This window comes from Papio anubis, unplaced genomic scaffold, assembly GCF_008728515.1.
Source record: "Papio anubis isolate 15944 unplaced genomic scaffold, Panubis1.0 scaffold291, whole genome shotgun sequence".
NCBI classification, from domain to species: domain Eukaryota; kingdom Metazoa; phylum Chordata; class Mammalia; order Primates; family Cercopithecidae; genus Papio; species Papio anubis.
Window position 1 is genome coordinate 84,753 of NW_022163007.1, and position 24,677 is coordinate 109,429.

General features: G+C 35.0%; 1 protein-coding gene across 1 annotated transcript in view; it reads right to left on the minus strand.

Moving 5' to 3' along the window:
* The window catches only part of LOC116272978 (meiosis-specific nuclear structural protein 1), a 33,792-nt gene extending 9,202 nt beyond the window's left edge, over window positions 1-24,590 (minus strand). The window contains exons 1-7 of the mRNA XM_031661901.1: window positions 24,432-24,590; window positions 23,490-23,711; window positions 15,844-15,971; window positions 6,591-6,693; window positions 4,198-4,427; window positions 3,412-3,628; window positions 3,205-3,312 (exon numbers count right to left, since the gene is read on the minus strand). Of these exons, the coding sequence (XP_031517761.1) occupies window positions 3,205-3,312; window positions 3,412-3,628; window positions 4,198-4,427; window positions 6,591-6,693; window positions 15,844-15,971; window positions 23,490-23,711; window positions 24,432-24,434 (1,011 nt within the window). The 5' untranslated portion in view covers window positions 24,435-24,590. The remainder of the gene's footprint in view (window positions 1-3,204; window positions 3,313-3,411; window positions 3,629-4,197; window positions 4,428-6,590; window positions 6,694-15,843; window positions 15,972-23,489; window positions 23,712-24,431) is intronic.
* Window positions 24,591-24,677: the final 87 nt, after the last annotated feature.

Here is a 24,677-nt window from a genome sequence, read left to right on the forward strand (position 1 = left end):
CCGTGAAAAGATGTTCAGCATCATTAGCCATCAGGGAAATGCAAAATAAAACTACAAGATATCACTACATGGATATTTAAAAGTGGCTGTAATAAAAAATTGTTGAGCTTCTGAGGACAGAGGAGAAAAAAAATTAAAAAATAAACGGTGGCAACACCGAATGCTGGTGAGAATGCAGACAGACTGCTAACTCACACATTTCTGATGGGAATGTTAAATGCTACAGCTGTTCTGGAAATCACTTTGGTAGTCTGTTACACAGCTGACATGCAATTACCACAAAACCCAGCTAATACATTCTTGAGCATTTATTGCAGAGAAATGAAAGTTGATGTTTATACAAAAACCTTTACCTGAATGTTCACAGCAGATTTACTCATCAGAGCTAAATACTGGAAGCATTCCAAATGCCCTTTAATGGGCAAACGGTCAAATAAAATGGTACATACATACCAATGGAATGTTACTCAGCAATAAAAAGTAACAAATGATCAATACAAGCAACTTGGATGAATTTCCAGGAAATTATGCTGAATAAAAATGCCAACTTGAAAAAGTTACATACTGTTTGATATCATTTATATAACATTCTTGAGGCACATACTTTTTATAATTAAAGGCTTATCCATGTTTTAGCATGATCAGTCTGTCATTCTTTTAATAGCTGAATAACATTTTATTACATGGATATACTATATTTTGTTTATCCATTCATCAGACATTTGGGTTATTTCTACTTTTGGGTTATTTCTACTTTTAGACTATTATGAATAATGCTGCATAAACATTTCTGTGTAAGTGGGTAGACATAGGCTTATTAATTTTTAACCATTGTTTTTTCTAATACATGCATTTAAAGATAGAAACTTTCCTCTAAGCACTGCATTAACTGCACGTCACATATTTTGATATGCTGTTTTTTAAATAATTTAGTTTGAAATATTTTTCTAATTTCCAATATGATTTATTCCCCTTTTCTTATTGCTTATTTAGAAATATATTGTTTAATTATAATATACTTAAAGATTCTGCAGGTGTATTTTCATTACTGATTTTTAATTTCATTCCACTGTTGTCAGAAAACATATCTAGTATTATGTAAAACCTTGAAAATTTATTGAGACTTCCTTTATGTCCTAGAATATGATCTATCTTGGTGAATGTTCCATGTTTGAATGGAATTTGTATTCTGCTGTTGTTGGGTGGAGTATTCTCTAAATGTCAGGTCAAATTTATTGACACTGCTTTCAACACTATATCCTGCGGTTCTGACTACTTAGTCTATAGATTAATGAGAACTATGCATTGAAATACTATTCTGGACATAGGATCTGGCAAAGATTTCATGATGAAGACTCGAAAAGCAATTGTAACAAAAACAAAAACTGACAAGTGGGACCTAGTTAAACTAAAGAGTTTCTTCACAGGAAATAAAGTTATCAACAGACTAAACATACAACCTACAGAATGGGAGAAAATATTTGTAAACTATGCATCTGACAAAGGTCTAATATCCATAATCTCTAAGGAATGTAAACAAATTAACTACCCTATTTAAAAAATAGGCTGGCCAGGTGTGGTGGCTCCCACCTGTTATCCCAGCACTTTGGGAGGCCGAGGCAGGTGGATCATGAGGTCAGGAGATTGAGACCATCCTGGCTAACATGGTGAAATGCCATCTCTACTGAAAATACAAAAGAAAAAATTAGCTGGGCACGGTGGTGGGTGCCCGTAGTCCCAGGAATGGCATGAACGCGGGAGGCGGAGCTTGCAGTGAGCCGAGATCACGCCACTGCACTCCAATCTGGGCCACAGAGCGAGACTCTGTCTAAAATAAATAAATAAATAAATAAATAAATAAATAAAGAATAGGCTAAGGACATGAACAGACACCTCTCAAAAGATGATATATATGTAGCCAACAAGCATATGAAAAAGTGCTTAATATCACTAATCATTAGAGAAATGCAAACCAAAACCACAATGAGATACTATCTCACATCAGTCAGAATGGCTATTAAAAAGTCACAAAATAATGGATGCTGGCAAGGTTGTGGAGAAAAAGGAATGCTTATATATTGTTGGTGGGAATGTAAACTAATTCAACCACTGTAAAAAGCAGTGTGGCGACTCCTCAAATAATGGAAACAATTAACATTTGACCCAGCAATCCCATTGCTGGGTATATACCCAAAGGAATATAAATCATTCTACCATAATGACACATGCATGTGTGTATTTATAGCAGCACTAGTCACAATAGCAAAGATATGGAATCCACCTAGATACCCATCAATGGTGGACTGGATAAAGAAAATGTACATATACACCACAGAATACTACACAGCCATAAAAAAGAACAAAATCACATCCTTTGCATCAACATGGATGGAGCTGGAGGCCACTAGCCTATGCTTATTAATGCAAGGATAGAAAACCAAATACTATATGTCTTCACATATAAGTAGGAGCTAAATATTGAGTACACATGGACACAAAGAAGGAAAACAGACACTGGGGCCTACTTGACGGTGGAGATGGGAAGAGGATGAGGATCAATAAACTACCTATCAAGTACTATGCTCATTACTTGGGTGACAAAATAATGTTACACCAAACCCCCATGACACACAAATTTATCCCTGTAACAAACCAGCACATGTACCTCCTGAACCTAAAGTAAAAGTTGGAAAGAAAAAAAGAAAAAAAAATATTGGAATCTGATTGTGTATTTGCCTATTTCTCCTTTCAGTTTTTCTTCATGTATTGTGAAGCTTTATTATTTAGGTTCACACGCCTTTAGGACTATTACATCTTCTAGATGAATTTACTGTATTATCATGAATAGCTTGTCCTGAAGTTGACTTTGTCTCATATTAACATAGCAACTACAACCTGCTTTTGACTAGTGTCTGTGTTATATATCTTTCACCACCCTTTTGCTTTTAAACTATGTGTCTTCATATTTAAGTTATGATTACAGACAACATAGTTGCATCATGCTTTTTATAATAGTTTATGAATTGATGCCTGAGTCTATCTTTTTAGCCAGCTTGAAAATTTCTGTCTTTTAACTGTAGTATACCATTTACATATAATGTAATTACCAGTATGGTTGGATTTAAATGTACTATTTCTCTTCTGCTTCATCTCAAAATTATATTCTTCTTTATGTTAATCATTCTTTCCATTTCTGAAACTTACTTTTAGCTTCCTCTTATATATTTCAGCTTGTTCTTCCTGGTATAATTCTTGTCGCACTTGTTCCAAATCTTCACGTTGCCGCAGCATTTCTTCTAATTTTTGTGTCAACTATTAAATTTTTTAAAAAACATAAATATTTATAGGACCCAAATTCTGTAACTAATATTTCAGAATTCAGTAGTGTTAAAGAAGTGGTTATTTTAATACCGCATTCTGAAGCTGCAGCCTTTTCTCCTCATTTTCTTGAACTTTTGCCATCCGATCTTCTTCTCTTTGCTGCTGCATGTTAGCAAACTCTATGATTTTTCTGTTTTCTTCTTCCATCTCCTCACGTTTCTTTTTTCTCCAGAGAGCCTGCTCTTTCTGAAACTCTTCTATATACCTTCGCATTGCATTCATTTTTTCTAACTTTTGTTGTTTTTCCCTGAAAAGCAGTTACAAGTACGGATTTAACATAAATAATAAAATATGAAAAAGTAATTTCATTTTGTTCATAATAATGTACAGAAAAACACTACAGTTTTTTTCATTCGTGCATGCAACAAACATTTTGAATGCTTACTATGTGCTAAATATAATGCCAGGTATGAATTTTTCTTTGGGTAAAATACTGTGATAGTCTCCTCTAACCTATTAATGAAGTTTTATGCATCTTATTTCATAAATGCTACAAACATTAGCTTTGCAGCACTCTATATTTAAGCTGTCTACCAAAAAAATTCATCAGAATACATGTCCTCTGACATATGATATGGGCATATATAAGAAAAAAAAAGGTTTAGGTCATTCAATCACAAGCATTTATTAATCATCAGATAATTCATTTATTAATTATGCTAACAGAGATGACAAGGAGTTGGTCCCAATTTATGTGTTCATAACTAATATTTATTGAGCACTTACTATGTATTAGGTGTTTCAGTTCCTCACAACAAACCTACGATCAATCTAAAGTGAACATTTAGGCATGTAAGAAAGTTAGGATAAACTTACAACCGATCTTCTTCATAGATCTTCCTAACAATTTCATCAATCATGAGTTTCTCTTTTAGCAACTGCTCATAAGCTTCCTGCTTTTTTTTTTCTTGTTCTTCAAGTTGTTTCTCTAAGTCAAGATAGTATTGTGCTTTCACTTTGTTTCGTTTGTCTTCTGCAGCATTCTCTTCCTTTATTATTCTCTTGTGTTCTTCCATCATGGTTTTGGCTATTTCAGCATCACGTTTCTGTTATTCAAACAAAATTGATCTTTCCATTTTCAAATTTGAACATAGTATGATAGTATAATTTACACCAATGTTATTGAATATTATAAAGTCTTTTACATAAATTTTTTCATCTGTCTAGGTTAAAAAGCAAAAGTAAGTTATTATTATCTGAAGAGTGTGAATAATGAGTCAGACCCTAAAGAAGCTTTCCTCTCCTTTCAAGTAGCTCTCCCAGGACAATACCTGATAAGGATTATTAATAACTCCACATTCAAAAAACAATGAATAAAATTATAAGTACTTTCTTAATAACTGTTTAGCTGCTAAAGCAGTCATTATCTTATTATTCTATTTATAAACTGAGCTAGGCAATTTTCATCATTTTTAGCTTCATTGTTTATCAGCTGCTATTTAAAGATGGTACTACCTCTTTCTTACAGGTCTGCTATTAAATGGCTTTGAGCAGCTCTTAAGTTTCTCCTAGCCTAAACTTTCTTTCCTGCCATTGGCCCTTGATGTTTCCCCTTTCTGATTTATTAAAGGCCCTTTATCTGAAAAGAATCACAGATGCTATTATGCCTGTTTTCTGCAGCTTTTGATTCACTCAAGACCATTCCCATTGTCAAGAGACAGTCTTTCTTCTTGGATGGGTTAAACCCCTTATTTCTTTTGAGCATTTTTCAAATCGTTTAATAAAATAAGTTTTAAATGAAATATATTGAGGCAATTTTTTAAACTATGCTTTACTTTTATGATCACATCCCAAATGATGGAATGGTCAGCAGCATCAAACATAAAGAGTAAACAGATTAAAATATGAATACTGAATGTCATTCCTGACATGACTGAAGCCTTTAACATATACTCTGATAGTATGACTGGACCAAAAATTTTTCTGATTATCTTCTTTGTACATGCTCTACTAAATTCTTTCTGAAAAAACGAGATGACAATAACATTTATGTGTAGATTACCACACACTTACAGAAAACAATGTTCTCATTTTACAGATAAGAAAACTAAGGCTCAGAGAAAAAGCCAAAACTAGTACTTGCATGACACCTCATCAAGTCCTAGCAGTATTGGACTTTGATTTTGTGGATCAATCTTTATTTGGAAAATAGCAACAATTCTCTTAGGAGTCAGATTAAAACGTCTACAAGTACTTGAATAACCTCAACTATCAGGATAATTAAAACTGCAAACCACTGGACAAACAGGATATTGTTTGTGCTACTTTCTTTTTCAAAGGACAGAACTATATGTCTTAGCAAATGAAGTCTCTCCACCTTCTCTTATCACCTGCCACACCTAAAGGTATTGCTGTTAACAGCATGCTGTGTACCCGCTAGACATTTTCTATACTAACACAATTGTACACACACACCACACACATATATGTGTCATTTATGGCATCTATTCTTAATTGATACCCATATTGCACTGCACTGGTTAAGTATTTTGATATCACCCCGTAAGAGTGTCTTTGTGTGTGTACATATGTTTATGTGGACATACACGATAGATATGTATGTATATATATACATTCATATATAATTGTCTGGCCCTTCTGTTTGATAATGAGAGCTCAAGGGATGATGTGGACCCTTTTAATTAACTGTTAATTCAGTAAACCCTATTTTATATTCATACAGCGTAACACTCCTAGTGAGTAAGCCTGAAATTCCTTTGTCCAAGAGTAACTCTTATCTTCAACTTGGTACCCTATCAGGAGTTAGAAAAGGGGATAAAAGCAAAGAGAAACACAAGAAAAAGAGACGGCTTTTATAAAACAGGAAAGTTTCCTACATAAAATTATCAAGTAGTTTACTCTTAAACACATTTAAAAAATTAAAAATTTCATAACATTCTAAAATATACTTATCATGCTAACAATCTGTACCATACTAGTTTGTCAATGAATAATCAGAGACTGTAAAGAATGCTGGGAGTTACTGAATATAGCTGATTATTCTAAGCAGCAACCTATGTTTCCAAAAGGCTCTAATACTAAAAATGAAATCACCCAGGATTTTCTACATCTTAAGGATCTGAAAATTTACAAATATTTAAGAAATCTAGCAATGTAAATTCTTTATACAATATGACAATTTTTTAAGAAACAAGTCTAATTTTTATTTTCTAAATGAAGCTAAAAACAATGACCAGAAACCTGATTACCATTTGTTCATATTTAATGGCATCCTTTTCAGCAATCTGAGCTGCCCTTTCTTTATTCATGTAAGCTGCTTTTAATTTCTTCTCCAATTCTCTGAGCTCAATGCTGTTTAAAAAAACAAAAACAAATTTAAATGTTAGGACCATAAGAGAATGAAAACCTCACAGAAAACTGAGTGACTGTATTTTTAATTTACTTGGAGGGAATACAGCGGGTTATTATTTTACATCCATAGGAGAGATAATTCATTATATTTAATGGACGTCGTTAGGGCATTAGGGCTTACATTTTCTGGTTGAAAAGGACTGCTGTGTTCTACTACATTTATCTGTTTGCTTATCCTGTGTCAATACCACACTATCTCAACTACCGTAAATTATAATACTTCTTCATATCCTGGATAAGTCGCCAATTTTTGTCATCTTCTTAAAGACTGTTTTAGCCATTCTTGATACTTTCATTTCCATATACATTTTAGAATCAGCTTGTCAGACTTCACAATAAACAAAACTGGCTGTGACTGTACTGAATTCATAAATTGATTTGGAAAGTACTAATATCTTTACATTACTGAGTCTTCAATAAACATAGTGTATCCTTCTAATTAATTGGATTTTTTAAAAGTCTATCAATGTTTTATATCTGTGTTTTATTTTGGTAGTTTTATACTTTTCATTAGGTATTTTTCATATTCTTGTACAGATTTTTCAAATCTCATTTTCTAATTGTTGATAATTTACAGAAATACAATGTTTATATACTAACTTTATACCCAACATCACTGAATTTATTTTTTAGTTTTCAGTTTTATTGATGTACAGTATTCAATAAACTGAACATGTTTAAAGGATACAGTTTGTTAAATTTTGACATATGTATGCACCTGTGAAACCATCACCACAATCAAGATCATGAACACATTCCAATCATTTCCTTATAAACCTGTGGTACCTCTCTTCTACCCCTTTATGTTTGTACTTATCCTGAGGCAAGCTAATTTGCTGTCACTTTAGGCATTATGAATTTTCTAGAATTCATATAAATGGAATCATACTGCAGGTACCATTTTTTTCTCTGGCTTCTTTCACTCAGTATTTTCAAATACATCCATTTATTGTATATAGTAATTGCTTACTCCTTTTTATTGCAGGATATTATTTTAGATTATCGATATCCACTCACATGCTTATCTATTCGCATGCTGACAGACATTTGAGTTCTTTCAAGTATGTGGATATTGCAAATAAAGCTGCTATGGAAATCTGAGTACCAATTATTTGTGGTCATAGGCTTTCATTTCTCTTGGATAAATACCTAGGGGTGGAATGATCAGGTCATACAGTAGATGCATGTTCAGCTTTTTAAGAAGCTGCCAAACTGTCTACTAAAGTGGTTTTTAAGTTTTTATTTCAACTTTTAGATACTGGGGGTACATGTGCAGATTTGTTACATGGGAATATTGTGTGATACTGAGGTTTGGAGTACAGCTCCTGTCACCCAGGTAGTGAGCACAGAATCAAATGGGTTGTTTTTTACCCCACTCCTCCTCCACCCTCTCATAGTCCACAGTGTCTGTTGTTCCCATATATGTCTATGTGTAATCAATGTTTAGCTCCCACCTATAAGTGAGAATATGCAGTATTTGGTTTTCTGTTACTTCATTAATTTGCTTAGGATAATGGCCTCCAGCTCCTTCCATGTTTCTGCAAGGGACATAATTTCATTCTTTTTATGGTTGTAGAGTATTCCATGGTATATATGTACCACATTTTCTTCATCCAATTTCCCACTGATGGGCAACTGGATTGATTCCATGTCTTTGCTATTATGAATAGCACAGCAGTAAACATATAAGTGCATATGGTTTTTTGGTAGAATGATTTATTCATTCTTACTTATTTTTAGATTCTTTCTTTTTGTGTGTGTGTGGAGACAGTGTCTTGCTCTGTCACTCAGGCTGGAGTGCAGTGGTGTGATCTCAGCTCACTGCAAGCTCCGCCACCCAGGTTCACGCGATTCTCCTGTCTCAGCTCGGGACTACAGTTGTGTGCCACCACGCCCAGTTAATTTTTTGTGTTTTGAGTACAGATGGAGTTACACCATGTTGGCTAGGCTGGTTTCAAACTCCTGACCTCAGGTGATCCACCCGCCTTGGCCTTGCAAAGTGCTGGGACTACCGGTATGAGCCATCTGGCTATTTATAGATGCTTTAGGATTTTCTACACATATAATCATATCATCTGTGAATAATTAAAAGTTTTATTCCTTTAATGCCAATCCTGGCACCTGTCTTTGCTTTTTCTTGCCCTACTGCACTGATTAGTATGTATAATACAAAGATGACTAGAAGTTGTCAGAGCAGGCATCCCTGTCTTCTTTTCAATGTCAGAAGAAAAGTGTTTAACATTTTGCTATTAAGGGTAATATTGCTGTAAATTCTCTTTATCCCTAGTTTGCTACACTCTTTTTTTTTTTTTAAATCATAGAATGATGATTCATATCAATGGGCTTTTTCTAATCATATAATTTTTAATAAAATGAATTACATTTACTGATTTTTTAAAATGTTAAGCCACCTTTGCATTCCTGGAATAAATTAAATTTGGTCAGGATGATTTATCTTTCTTATATAGCACTGGATTTCATATTGACTAATACTTCAGATTACAGGAGTTAAATTCATGAGAGAGATTAGTCTACAGGTTTCTCATAATATCCTCTTCAGGTACTGATCTGATTAAAACAAATTGGGAAGTGCTTCCTCTTTCTCTGTTCTACAGAACTATGTAACACTGGTGTTACTATGTCCTGAATGTTTGGTAAAATTCACATAGCCCTGCAGGTTTATTTGTGGACAAGGTTAAATTACAGATGCAATATCTTTAAAAGTTATAGGAACATTTAGCTATTTCTTCTTGTGCCAATCAGTTTGGTAAAATGTGCTAAGAATTTATCTATTTCATCTACGTTTTCAAATTTATTTTCATAAAATTGTTTGCAATATCCTGCTTTGGTCCATTAAGTGTTTGTATGATCTATAGTGATATCCCATTATCCATTCCAAAAACTGGTTATTTGTGCATTCTCTTTCACTCTATCATTCCTACCAAGGGGTCATCAATTTTATTCACCTTTTTATGGCACAATTCTTGGCTTTATTTATTCTACTCTATGTTTATATTCTAACTCACTCGTTTCTGCTCTTATCTTTATTATTGCCTTCCTCCTACATTCTTCTTGTAATCATTCCAGAAGAGAATTTGCAGTTTGTTTTCTAATAATTCCAGACGGAGTCTTCCTTTCTAATATAGTTATTTCAGATTAAGACCTACCCTTGAGGAACAGCCTTAACTATATGCCAGAAGTTGGTTTCTTTTTTTTTTTTTTTTTTTTTTTTTCAGTTCTATACCATTTTTTACCGTGTGAAAATATATGTAACAAAAATTTGCCATCCTAGCCATTTTTAAATGTACAGCTCAGTGGTGTTAATTACATTCACAGTGATCTGCAATCATCAACACTATTTCCAAAACTTTTTCATTCCCCTCAAAGCGAAATGCTGTGCCTCTTAAACAATAACTCCCCATTCTTCCCTTTCCCTAACCCCTGCTAATTCCTAATATACATTTTGTCTATTTGCCTATTCTAGATATTTCACAGAAGTGGAATTATACAATACTTGTCCTTTTATGTCTGGCTTACTTAGCATAATGTTTTCAAGGTTCACTCACGTTTTAGCATGTATCAGTGCTTCATTATTTTTTTATAACTGAAGGATATTGTATAGGGTATATATGCTGCACTTTGTTTATCTACTTATCTGATAGACATTCAGGTTGTTTCAACATTTTGGCTATTGTAAATAATGCTGCACCAAATGCTTGTATACAAGTATCCATTTAAGTCTCACTATTGAATTTTTTGTATATTTATACCTAAGAGTGGAATTGCTGGCTCATATGGTAATCCTGTGTTTAACTTTTTCCCATAGCACCTCCATCATTTTACATTTCTACCAGCAATTTCTGAGGGTTCCAATTTTTCCACTTTCTTGGCAATACCTATTATTTTCCACTACTTTTATTAAAATTGCCTATTAGATGTGAAAGTTTCTTCTTGTGGTTTTGATTTGCATTCCCTAATGACAAATAATGTTGAGCATATTTTCATGTACTTATCATTCACTGAACATCTTCTTTAGAGAAACGTCTAAGTTCTTTGTCCATTTTTGTACTGGGTTTTTTAAATTATTGAATTGTATGAGTTCTTTATATATTTCAGATATTAAATCCTTGTCAGAGATGCAATTTGTCCTTCTGGCCTAAATGAGTTCTGAGTGAGGTAAAACAGGTGCCTTGTGTTAGGTTTTCAGGTAGCCCCAAGGTAGGTTAGAACAGATATGCCCAACAATTTGTGAATAAGATCCGCTCTGCTCCTCCTGAACCAGGGACCAGGGTCCTGCACTGGGAACAAGGGCTACCTGCCTCTGAGCTAGGAGGGAATGAGGAAAGGGCAAGTGAAGATATCACAAAACTTTCCTACCACTTTTAGGCTTTTTCTTGTTTCAGCATTCACTTGATTGCAGTAAACCTTTGAATGCTGTCCAAAGTTCTTATAAAATTGGTTCGGAGAGTTTCTGCTTGTTTTCTGATGTTTCTGGTGGAGGGATGGGCTGGGAGCTGGGAGCTGCCTACTCTGCTATTTTGCTAATGTCAATCTAATCCTGCCACTTTCACTATGTGGTATTTTCATTATTATTCTGTTAAAAATACTTTCTAATTTCAATTTGGATTATAGACAGTCTCTGACTAATGATGGTTTGACTTTACAATGGTGAGAAAACCATATGCATTCACAGTAGGTTCCTCAATTTACAATGGGGATGCATTCCAATAAACCTGTCATAAATTGGAAATGTAGTTTATTGGGACATGAACCCATTGTACATCAAGGAGCAGCTGTACTTTTTGACCAAAGGGTAATGTAGAAGCACATTTTTAAATACCTAAGGATATAAAGATTGCCAGTTTTTTTTTTAATTGCTTACATCTAGTTTAATTCCACTACAGACAGAGAAAATACTGTGTATAAATGGATTCCTCTGAAAATCTGTTGCTATTTTTATTCTGATACATTTCATCAATTTTGGTAAATGGTTCAAATATGTTTACTATAACTACTAATATAATTGGGTTTCCATTTACAAGCTTGTATCTTCTTTCTACTTGTCCTCCCTGTCCTATGTTCTCTCTTCTCTCCCCTTTTGCTTCTGTGTTGGGGGTTCCCAAGACCACCATCAGGTTAGATGATTCACTAGGAGGATACAGGACTCAGCATATAGTTATACTCAATGGCTATGATTTACTTTAAAGAAAAGATACACAGCAAAATTGGCAAAGGAAAAAGGCACATGGGGTGAAATCCAGCGAAAACTAGGTGGAAAAGGCCTCTACCTGTGGAAACACACAGGACATGCTTAATTCCCCAGCAATGAGTTGTGATGTGTGAAATGTCTGCCAGACAACATTAGAGCTCATCAGAGACTCAGTGCCCAGGGTTCTAATTGGGGGTGGTAACTTAGGCACCCTCTACTTAAAATGTACCAAATCTCAGACTCCCAGAAAGAAAATGGGTATTCAGTATAATCCATATTGTTTTCACAGTTTAGGCACAGTGAGTCACTCTTAGCAGTTAAGTGGTAAGAAACTTCTCAAAAGCCCAGTTTCCAGACACCAGCCAAGGACCAAACTTCCAAGCAGGACTTTCTAAGATAGCAGCTTCAAGCCTGCTATGTCAACTCTTTTTCACATGACTTTTTTGGAATCATCAATTCCAATTATCACGTTTTATTCTCTATTAGTCAGTTATATTTTCTTTTCCAAATTTTTATTACAGATATTACAGCATGTTTGTTTCCAGGAGAATAAATTTATCCATTATTATTTGACAATGCAAGATTCTTGACTTTAACTTCATTTACTTCCTATCTCATTTTTGTCATATTTTTAACTCTTTACATGTTTTAATTCCCAAAAGACACAATGTTTTATACATTCAAATTTCACCTAAATTTACTACACATGTACCTCTTGCAGTTCCAAAATTAAGCTTGGGATCATTTTTCTTCTTCTATCAATACCTAATGAAGAACTGCTAGTATTCCCTTTAATGCAGGACTATTGGTGATCAATCTTCTGTTATTTCTGAGAATAACATTATCAGAAAATGTTATTTTGTGCTCTTTTAATTCATCTCATCTATTTTATGAATTAACAGCTTGATTATCAGTCCAGAACATAATTGTACTGGTATTAGCAAGGTAATGGTAATAGTATTAAGAAGGAAAAATTGTGTCTGTCTTTTCTTTGAAATGGTTTTTGCTGAACTTAAATATAAATGAGATATGAGGTACTTGCTTTTGCTTTCATAACAGTATGTGTTAACTGTGTAATAAAGACATTTAATTAATTGGGCAATTAATTATAACTACTAATTGTTTAGTGCCATAATTTAAAATAGGATTCCTAAAAATAAACAGTAAGTTTCCCAACTCCAGTTAAAAACAGCAGCAAAGTTAAATTATCTTTTAAGTACTTTCTTGGAGTACAAAACCATGTGTTCCAAAATCAATTAACAGGAGTCTTATCATTTCTGAGCTCAAAGAAATATTTTCAAAATAAACTTCAAAGTTTTTTAAATGTGCCATGCATCTAAAAAATTAATTTCTTTTACATTAAAAAAGCTTAATCTTAATATAGGTGATTTTAAATAAATTAGGATACATTTTAAGCACCAGAGCATTTCCCTGAATTTAGACCTGCCAATTTGCACATGAATATACCAATTTGAAATATGGTCCATTTCTGCATGACAGTCAAAATTTTAGTATGGCTTTTGCACAAAATAAAAAAAACTCTTAGCAATTCTGACACTGCTGAGAGGAAGCATACTCTATGTGAAAGAGTACTCAACTGAATGAGTTGGTTTGAAAACATTTTTCACAAGGTATACAATTCTGGGTGATTTGTAAATTTGTTTGTATATACTCAAGCACTTTTTTCCTTTTAGTTTTTGTGGGTACACAGTATATATTTGTGTATATTTATGGGGTACATGAGATGTTTTGAGGTAGGCATGCAATGCATAATCATCACATCATGGAAAACGGGGTATCCATCCCCTCAAGCATTGATCCTTCGTGTTACAAATAATCCAATTATCCTCTTTCAGTTATTTTTAAATGTCCAGTGAAATTATTATTGACTCTAGTCACCCTGTTGTGCTATCAAATACTAGGTCTTACTCGTTCATTCTATTTTTTTCATACCCAGGTAAATCTGCTCTCTCTTAATTTCAACTGTTTCTATTCAGGATTAAGTCATACTTCTTACTGTTGTCTCTTTGGAGGTAATAATCTTTTTTGTTCTGGCTGCTTTTTTAATGATTTTCTATTACTGTTGGATTTTAAAAGTTTTATTAGGATAATTGAAAGTATAGTTTTCATTACTTATAATTTTCTGAAAATTCCTGGCCAGCATCTCTTCAAATAATGCTTCTGTATTACCCTCTTTCACCTCTCTACGAGGACTAAAATTATATTAATACATCTGCTAGAATTTTGTACCATAGTCCATACCTCTTTTAAATTCTCATCTGTATTTTTCTGTCCTTTTGTCTCTCCATGCTTTATTCTGAATATTTTCCAGAACCTTTTCACAGATTATCCCTTAATCTATGTCTATCTAATAAAATCTAATTCTGTATTATTGAAGTAAAACACACACTAAAGTGCACAAATCTTAAGTGTACAGCTTGTAGAATGCTGTTGAACATACTGCCATATGCTTATTGGCCAAGCTCTGCTTCACTTAACTCTCAGCCATTTTTTGGAATCAGCAGAAACCTCTAGAGGAAATGCCACCACAAATGCCAAGCTCACATTCTGGTTTCCTTCCTTTCACAGATCTTAATTTTATGCTTTTCCTAGATGTTTTCTCAGGAGGAACACTTATCTGAATAACCTAATCTGCAATTGCTACAAGTGAAAAGCTCTTCTATTTAATTCTTGTTTTCAGTGAATTAGAGATAAGAAATATTTCATCTTCAGGTGATTAAAAAAAACCATGAGTAACAGCTAATGATGACTGGAGAATTAGGGTCCAAAAAGATAGTTTGAGACTAGAACAATATGCAGATTTTAGCAGTAATTCTAAATTTCTTTTCTAAGGATCAGTAATCTCTTAGAGAATCTGATTAGAGTTGTGGAGCCAGAAAAATGCACATGGATACATTTGCCAAACATATTAATATAATTTAACAAGGTTCAAAAATCCCTGAAGCTCATCCATGGTTCCTGTAATATTCTGTAGACATCCTGCTCAATTAAGATAAAATGTAATAACTATCAAAGTAAATTTCCAATATATTCAATTACATAAGTATATGATTAGCATTTACTTGGCCCTGAGTTTTGATTAACACTGTGACAAGGCTGTTCCTAAAAAGTAATTCGACCTTAGGCAGGATCAAGAAACATTCTAGAATAATGTCCTGTCATCTGGAGTAGCTGGCAGTCTTTCCTCGAGTATTATACAGAAGGGTGGGGACCACTAAGGAACACTAATAATTTAAACTGTAATCAGAGAAGAAACCAGGATGATGAATAAACTTAAAGCCAGGTTATATAAGAAACAACTGAAGGAGCAAGGGATAGTTAACTTATAGAAGAAAACATTTAGTGTGTTCAAATGTATGAAAGGACATCCTAAAGAAGATAGATGCATGAATTTCAGAGAAATTAATTTTAAAACAATAGGGGGGGAAAGATTATTTAACATTAAACTTTTAAAAAGTTCCTACTGCAGTTACTAGAGGTACTGAAACACAGGCTCAAGAGTCATTCCAAAAATACTGTAGGAAATGTATGTAGAGGTATAAAATTAAACTAGTTATTACCTAAGGTTTCTCTTAAGATTAGGAATTCGTTTTTTATAAGAGGTCATTTTAAAATTTATGCATAAAGGAAAGAGCAGGGGGACTGATATTTATTTTTCACTGTAAATATTCGCACTTCCATGAATACAACTTATTTTCTCAAATAAATATTTATAGAACTTAAAGCAATAAGTATTTCCAGGCAAAATATTAACTAAGTGAAAAGATATAAACAAAGAAACTTCACTTTCAGGTGCTAAGAATTACGTAAGAGTTTAAAGATAAAGACTAAATAAATGAAATTTAGAGAAACCAAGATACCTGTTTTCTCTTACTTGTTGCCTCATCTTTTCGTCCTTTAGACTTTCATGTTTTAGTTTTGCCAATTCCATAGCCAGTTTTTCTTCTTGTTTGAGCTGGAGTTCTTTCAATCTCTTGTTTTCTTCTGCCTGAATGAAAAATGTAACTTTGTTGTTTGTGCTCTAGAATCAGATTTTTTTCATCAAGGTTGAATTTGTTTTATAACAGAAAACTAAATTCCTTAAGGCCAACAATTGATGTTTTATTTTAAAATACAAAATGTTGTTTTAATAAAGACTTTTTCAAAAGATTTTATCATGGAAAATTTCAAGTATTGCCAATAGCAAGAAGAATATTAAAGTACACTCTCAGGTACCCACCACCCATGTTTTCAAAAACTGTCAACATTCTGCTAATCTTTTTTCTCTACCTTCCATTTCACTCTTTTTTCCCTTATTCTTTTTCTGCTAGGGTGTTTTAAAACAATCCTAGACATCATGTCATTTACCATGTAAATAATTCAGTACAAATATCTACCTGATCAGAATTTTTTAAAACAATCATGTCATCAACATGTCTAATTAACAATAATTCCTTAATGTCTAATACCATGTCCATATTCAAGCTTCCCCAGTTGTTTCAAGATACTTTTCTAGTTGGTTTGCTCAAATCAAAATCCAAACAAGATCCACATATTGCATCTAATTATTATTTTTCTTAAGTCTCTTATATATTCTGTAACAATCACCTCTCTACATACATTTTTCCCCGAAGCCACTGATTTATTATAGAAATTAGGACATACATCCCGTAGAATGTTCCACATTTTGCATCTGACTGATTGCTTCCCCAGAATATATCACTGAACTTATTTCTCTTTTATATTTCCTGTAAAATGGCAGAAAGATCTTGAGGCTTGATTAAATTCAGTATCTAATGAAAACACATGAAAAGATGTTCAACATCATTAGCCATCAAGAAATGCAAATTAAAATTACAATGAGATATTAGTACGTACCTATTGGAATGGCCAAAACAAAAAACAGTGCCAACCCCAGATGCTGGCATGAAACTATTACTCATATATTGCTGCCTGGGAATGTAAAATGATACAGGCATTCTGAAAATCAGCTTGATAGTTTGATATAAAACTAACATGCAGCTGAGTGCTGTGGCTTACACCTGTAATCCCAGTACTTTGGGAGGCTAAGGCAGGAGGATCCTTAAGGCCAGGAGTTTGAAACCAGCCTGGGCAACGTAGAGAGATGCCGTCTTTACAGAAAATTAGCCAGGTGTGGTGGCACAAATCTGTAGTTCTAGTTACATCAGGAGGTTGAGGTGGGAGGACCACCTCAGACCAGGAGTTCAAGGCTGCAGTAAGCCACGATCACGCCACTGCACTCCAGCTGGGCAACAGAGCAAACCCTGTCTCTTTAAAAAAAAAAAGCCTCCATGCAATTATCATACAACTCAACAATTGTACCTCTTAACCATTTACCCCGGGGAAATGAAAACTTTTTATTTAAAAACCTGTATACAAATGTTTACAGCAGATTTATTCATAATAGCCAATACTGAAAATACTCAAGACATCCTTCATCCTGTGAATGGTCAAATAAACTGTGGTACATCCATACAATGGGATAGTACTCAGCAATAAAAAGAAATGAAGCAATAAAAAAGAATGCAAGCAAAACTTGGATGAATCTCCAGGAATTACGCTAAGTGAAAAAAGCTAATTCCAAAAGATTACATACAGTTTGATGCTATTTATGTAATATTCTTAGTACATGTTATTTTTTAATAATTGAAATATAATTCATATAGCATAAAATTCACCTTTTACAATTCACAATTCAGTGATTTTGTATATTCACAATATTGTGTGTCTGTAACCACTATTTCGTTCCAGATCCTTAAAAGAAATAGACTTTGAAGTTTTGGGTTCACAACAAAATTGAGCAGAAAGTACACAGAGTTCCCATATACTCCCTGTCCCCACACATGCTCAGCCTCCCCTACTATCAACCTCCTCCATTAGACTGGTACATTTGTTACACTCAATAAACCTGTATTTACGTTACTTAAACCTATGCATCATTGTCACCCAAAGTCCATAGTTTACATTAAGGTTCATTCTTGGTGGTACACGTTCTATGGGTTTTGGCAATGCATAATCATATGTATTTACCATAATAGTATTGTACACAATCATTTCACTACCCTAAAAATCCTCTGTGGTCTGTCTATTCAAACCTTCCTCACCTAAAATCCTAAAAAAACAACTTACATTTTTACTGTTTCCGTAGTTTTGCCTTTCCCAGAATGTCACATAGTTGGAATTATACAGAATGGAGCCTTTTTTGGACTGGCTTCTTTCATTAGTAATGTGCACTTAAAATTCCTCCACATCTTTTCATGGCTTCATAGCTCATTTCATTTTGGCACTGAATAATATTCCATTATCTGGATGTATCACAGTTTATCCATTATCTATTGAAGGACATCTTGGTTGCTTCTAAATTTTGACATTTATGAATAATTCTGCTATATATTATAAACATCTGTGCTAACGGCAGCTATAAAGCTGCCATGTTATAAATATATTTTTATAAATGCCATAGATCTATATAGATGATTGTGTGTACGCACAATATATAGCACATCCATGTCTACATTTGTGTGTGGCATAAAATGTCAACACTCCAGAATGTTTACATCACCCCAAAAGAAACCTGTAACCTACTAGCAGTCACTCACTATTCCTCTCACCTTTTCCCCCAATCCCTGTCACCCACTAATCTATTTTTTGTCTCTATGGATTTGCATATTCTGGATATTTCATATAATGAATTCACACAATATGTGGCCTTTTGTATCTGGTTTATTTCAATCAGCATAATGTTTTTAACATGTTGTAGCATGTATCAGTAATTCTTTCCTTTTTATGGCTGTGTAATATTCCGTTGTACAGATGTAACACATTTTGTTTATCCATTTATCAGCTGATTGGCATCTGGGTTGTTTCTACTTTTTGGGCGTTATGAATAATGCTACTATATACACTCATGTATGAGTTTTATGTAGATATATGCCTCCAATTATCTCTCAGGAGTATATTTAGAACCCAGCTACACCACACCTAGATTTCTGACTTGCAGAAACTGAGATAATAAATGGGTGTTGTTTTAAGCTGCTAAGTTTGTGGTAATTTGTTATTTAGCAATTGAAAATTACTACAGCAACTAACGTGTACTCTTCAAAATTGTCAAGGTCATGAAAGACAGGAAAAAGTGAAGAATTCTTACAAACTAGAGGAGACAAAGAATGGAGGAGAAACAATGACTGGCCGGGCACAGTGGCTCATGTCTGTAATCCCAGCACTTTGAGAGGTGGAGGAGGACAGATCATCTCAGGTTGGGAGTTGGAGACCAGCCTGACCAACATGGAGAAACCCCGTCTCTACTAAAAATACAGAATTAGCCGGGCGTGGTGGCGCATGCCTATAATCCCAGCTACTTGGAAGGCTGAGGCAGGAGAATCACTTGAACCCAGGAGGCAGAGGTTGCAGTGAGCCAAGATTGCGCCATTGCACTCCAGCCCGGGCAACAAGAGCACTCTGCCTCAAAAAAATATATATGTGTGTGTGTGTGTGTGTGTGTGTGTGTACATATATATGACTATAGTTTATTCAAGTGCAAAGCTTGAGGATAGCCACTCAGGAAACACAAACTGCAAAATAATGGGTCATTGTTCCAACGTGGGGAAGTTAAGGTTTCACTTATATAGGTAGAGATAGAGAAGCTTAACAGGGTTGCAACATTTTCCATATAAGGTCAGTGTATATATTATAGCAATTTAATTAGTTGCATTCCAAGGAACATTCCATGAGAAAGGGTAATGATCTTGAGGGGTCTTATCTCTGGTGTCTTTCCTAATCATTTACAGAACAAGAATAAGGAGGATTTAATCTGTAATTGGAAAAGCAGAAGTTGTAGCAGCATGCTATGTGACTCAGGACATAGTCATATTCCTCTCAAGGCTAAAAACTAAGGAGACATGACAACTAAATGCAATCTGTGGTCCTCAACTAGCAAAAAAAGACATTAGTGGACAAACTGATGAAATCGGAATAAATCTCATAGTTAACAGTATTCTATCAAAGGTAAATTCTCTATTTTGATAACTTTTTTATGATTTTCATCTATGTAAGATGTTAAGAAGTAGTCAGGTGAAGGGTATATGCAAATTCTCTACACTATTTTTGCAACTCTCCTATAAATCTAAACTTATCTCAAAATAAAAAGTTAAAAATATGCATATTTCCAAGATTGTTCACTGAAAAGACCTGGAAGCAATTATAACCCAAGAATTATGAGTAAACCTAGCACCCAAGTTTTCTTGAAATATTATTTCCACTAAATGATAACAGGGCTTCCTAGCACAATGGCTGATTCCAGGTGTAGGACAAGAAATACAAGAGATAAGCTTTGTATTTGTCCGGGTTCTCTAGAGTGAGTGATTATGAAGGCAGGCAAGTTCTAAGATCTGCAAGGTGAGCTGGCAAGCTGAAGAACTAATGGTTTTGTTCTCATTTGAGTCCTAAAGCCTGAGAACCAGCAGGCTCAAGACCCAGAAAGAGCCAATGTTTTAGTTTCAATTCAATGACAAGAAAAAAAAAAGCAAATGTCCCAGCTGAAAGGCAATCAGGCATGAAGAATTCTGTCTTATTCAAAGGAAGGTCAATCTTTTTGTTCTATTCAGGCCTTCAACTGATCGGATGAGGCCCACCTATATTAGGGAGGGCAATGTGCTTTATACTCAGTTTACAGATTTAAATGCTAATCTCATCCAAAACAACCTACAGAAACACCCAGAATGATGTTTTATCAAATACCTAGAAACCCGAAGGCCCAGTCAAGTTGACACATAAAATTATCAGAAGCCTAGAACATTTTGTTTTGACAGAAAGCAAGGAAGGTATCAAAGATTAAGGAAATATTGTCAAAAGGGCACAGAGGGCTAGGCACAGTGCCTGACACATATAATCAAAGCACTTTGGGAGGCCGAGGCAGGCGGATCACTTGAAGTCAGGAGTTCAAGACCAGCCTGGCCAATATGGTGAAATCCCATCTCTACTAAAAATACAAAAATTAGCCTAGCATGGTAGTGCAGGCCTGTAATCCCAGCTACTTGGGAGGCTGAGGGAGGAGAATCTCTTGAACCCAGAAGGCAGAGGTTGCAGTTAGCCAAGATGGTGCGGCTGCACTCCAGCCTGGAAGACAGATGAAGACTCTGTCTCAAAAAAAAAAAAAAAAAAAAAAAACACAGAGGCAATGTAAAAGGGCATCCAATGGCCAAGGATGAAATAATTTGAGCATCAAAAATAATAAATGCAATTAAGTACATAAATATCTATTAGTCCATAAAGGTATTTTTAAAAAGAGACAAAATCAAAAACTAAAAACAAAATTTTATAAAACAACCACAAGATAGGTAGACACCAATGGAAGAAAATAGGACACCAACTCTTTACTCTGAAAATTAACTGTTTCCTTTTTCAGTAAGAATAAATAACCCTAGTCAATAATACAAGTTCTTTTTCTTTTTCCTTTTTTTTTTTTTTTTTTTTTGTGGGGCAGGGGCAGGGGAACAGGGTGTCTGTCATCCAGGCTGGAGTGCAGTGGCAAGATCATAGCTCACTGCAGCCTTGAACTCCTGGGCTCAAGCGATCCTTCCATCTTGGCCTCCCAAAGTGCTAGAATTATAGGAGTGAGCAGTTGCACTGGCCCGAGGTAACGTTCTTTACAAAGGAATTTCAGCTAATTAAATGTGAAAGGAGTAAAAGAATCAGAAAATCAGTTTTTGTAACCACTAATGAAAGAAAAAATTCTTTTGTGAAACCACAGATGAAAGTTTATGGGAACCTTTACAGTGGAAAAACCAGACTGTCTCCCTAAACCCACTGATCAATACTGGTATCACTAAAAGTGGAACAACCAGACCTCATGTGCTCCCTGTTGTGACACAATGACAAGGACAGCCTCACCTATGGAGTATTCTCACCAAAAAAGGTGGACCGCAATCTAACTGCGTCTTTATGGCTAGGTTCTATTTAGAGGAAATATAACAGATAGGGAAATAAATTAAAGGACCATGAGGAAGCAAACATATATATTCAGAATGTGGGCTACTGGATAAAACAACTGGCTTAGTTTAACAAGCTAAAAACATGAAGTCAAAAAAAAAAAAAAAAGGTGAAGGAGGGGCTGTTTTCAATTAAGAGGGACTTAAACAGACATAACCACCAAATACAGCGTATGAACCTTGCTTGGATCTTGGTTAAAACAAACCAACTGTAAAAGCAGATTTTTGACACAATCACAGAAATGTGTTTATGGAATGGGCGAGATAATAGTATGGTACTCCATATAAGAAAACATCCATATTTTGTTAGATGTATTCTTAAGTATGTAGGAAAGAGTTGGTGTTGATACCTGGGATTTTCTTTCAAATTAAAGAAAAAAATAATAAAAAGAATAGGAAAAATATCCAACCCCTAAGATCTGCTTTCGCAGAGTTAAAAAAAAAAAAAAATCGTATCTAAGCTTTTGAATTTGGAACACAGAAGGGTGGATACCATTTTTTAAATTTGCTTTTGTTATTCTCCACAAAATCCTCCAAAATGTTTAACATACAGCAGGTACTCAAAAACTACTGACATAGCAGAATACCTTTCATGTATTTATAAGAATTCACTTCTGTCATGTCTCGATTCTTATTAGTTTCCCTTTTCTACCACCTTAATCCCTTAAAATGTTGAGATATACCAAAGTGTTCATTTTCTACCACTTAATAATGTACACGTTAATTTCAGTAAATTTTTTAAAGGCACCCTTAAACTTTTGTTTTTAGAAATTTATGAAAGGCAACACAATTGTACTTACATGAACAAAACTTGTAGTAATGACTGAGTTCATATTTATGTTAAAAAAAATCTGAGTGCTTATTCTATATCAGGCATTATTCCAAGGGCCTTGCATGTATTAACTCATTATTAAAACAATCCTAAGTAGGAGGTACTATTATTATTCCCCATTTTATAGAAAAAGCATAAAAAAGCAGGCCGGGCGTGGTGGCTCACCCCTATAATCCCAGCACTTTGGGAGGCCGAGGCAGGCGGATCACGAGGTCAGGAGTTTCAGACCAGCCTGGTCAATTATGGTGAAATGCCGTCTCTACTAAAAATTAAAAAATTAGCCAGGCCAGGTGGCAGGCGCTTGTAGTCCCAGCTACTCGGGAGGCTGAGGCAGAAGAATCGCTTAAACCCCGGAGGCGGAGGTTGCAGTGAGCCAAGATCGTGCCACTGCACTGCAACCTGGGTGACAGAGCGATACTCCGTCTCAAAAAAAAAGAAAAAAAAAAAAAAAAAGTAAAAGCAACTTACTCAGGGGTCCGTGGCTAAGGTATAGCAGTAGTAGGATTCAAAGACAGGCCGGCTCCAGAAACCCAGCTCTTTCCGATTACAATGAGCTGAGGCACAATCCGGCATCCCTTACCTGCTGCTGCTGTTTATCTACTCATTTCCAGCATTAGCAGCTCGCTTTCATCATTTCCAAGGTGCAAAATGGAGAAAACAAAATGTAACAATGAATAGAAAAACTTACCTTTTGAATGGCCTCTTCCATATCCAACTCAAATTGTTCATTTTGTAATAATCTGAGAAACTGCTTGCGCTCAACACGGTCATCATTTTCATTCTGCACCATTCGATTCCTGATTTGACTGTTGATGTTTTTTAGCGCTTGGACATGTAATTTCTTGCAGTAGTTTTCATCTACTAATTTCTGATGCCTTTCACTACAGCTCATATTTCTCCTTTTGGAAGCCTACGATGGAAGAAAAAAAGATGCATATTTTGATATTCCAAAATCTAAAAAAATATATTGATATAAACCTTAGTAACAAAGGACACAAAGAGCCTGGCTTCCTTCCTAAATTCAAAGGAGTATACCGAATAAAAAGTAAACGTGGTAGATAAATATGTTCACATATCGATCAAATAGGTATTGCTATTATTTCCTATTTTATGGATGAGACATGAAAAGTAACTTTACCCAAGTTTCTGCAGCTAAAAAATAGCTGTGCTAGGATTAATCGCACCCTACGGACCCATATCTTTACTACCACCCGGGAATTTCTCCTCCCTTCATTCCACCCACCACCACCACCACGACTACCATCACAGGGCCATAAACTGCTGTTCAGAAGCTGCTCAGGTTTTCCTAATATAAGTGTAACAGGTCAACTCGCTGCTGCTATTTATCCATTCGCTTTCTCCTACACCTTTATTTCTACTTATTTCTTCAGAGGTTCTACTGGGCAGATTTAAAGATGTATTTAATATACTATCCGAAAAGAGCCAAAAAGGCTGGAAATCACCGCGAGCGTCCCTTCTAATAGGACCTGAGGCCTCCGAAAGCAAATACAAGTTCCCCAATTAATGCCCAGATTAAGCACTTAAAATCCTTTTTTAGAAGCAAATGAGCGCCAAACTAGACTTAAATCAACAAATAAACAAGTAGTTTCGAGTCCCCCAACTGGCTCACCATCTTGGCTGACGAAAAATATCCCCTCTCGTGGGACCGCGGCCACCACCTCCCGCCGCAAACGCAGCAGCCAGCAGCCCCAAGGAGCGCACCTGGCTGCGAGCGCTCGGGTGTTTACGCGGCGTCCTGGCAACGGTGGAGCTGCCCGCCCTCCGCTCGACCAAGACTGACCCACGCAGGGCGTGGCCTCCCATTGGGCGCGGAAAGATCCAATCGGCATTGAGCTTCTTAGGAACGGGCAGGAGG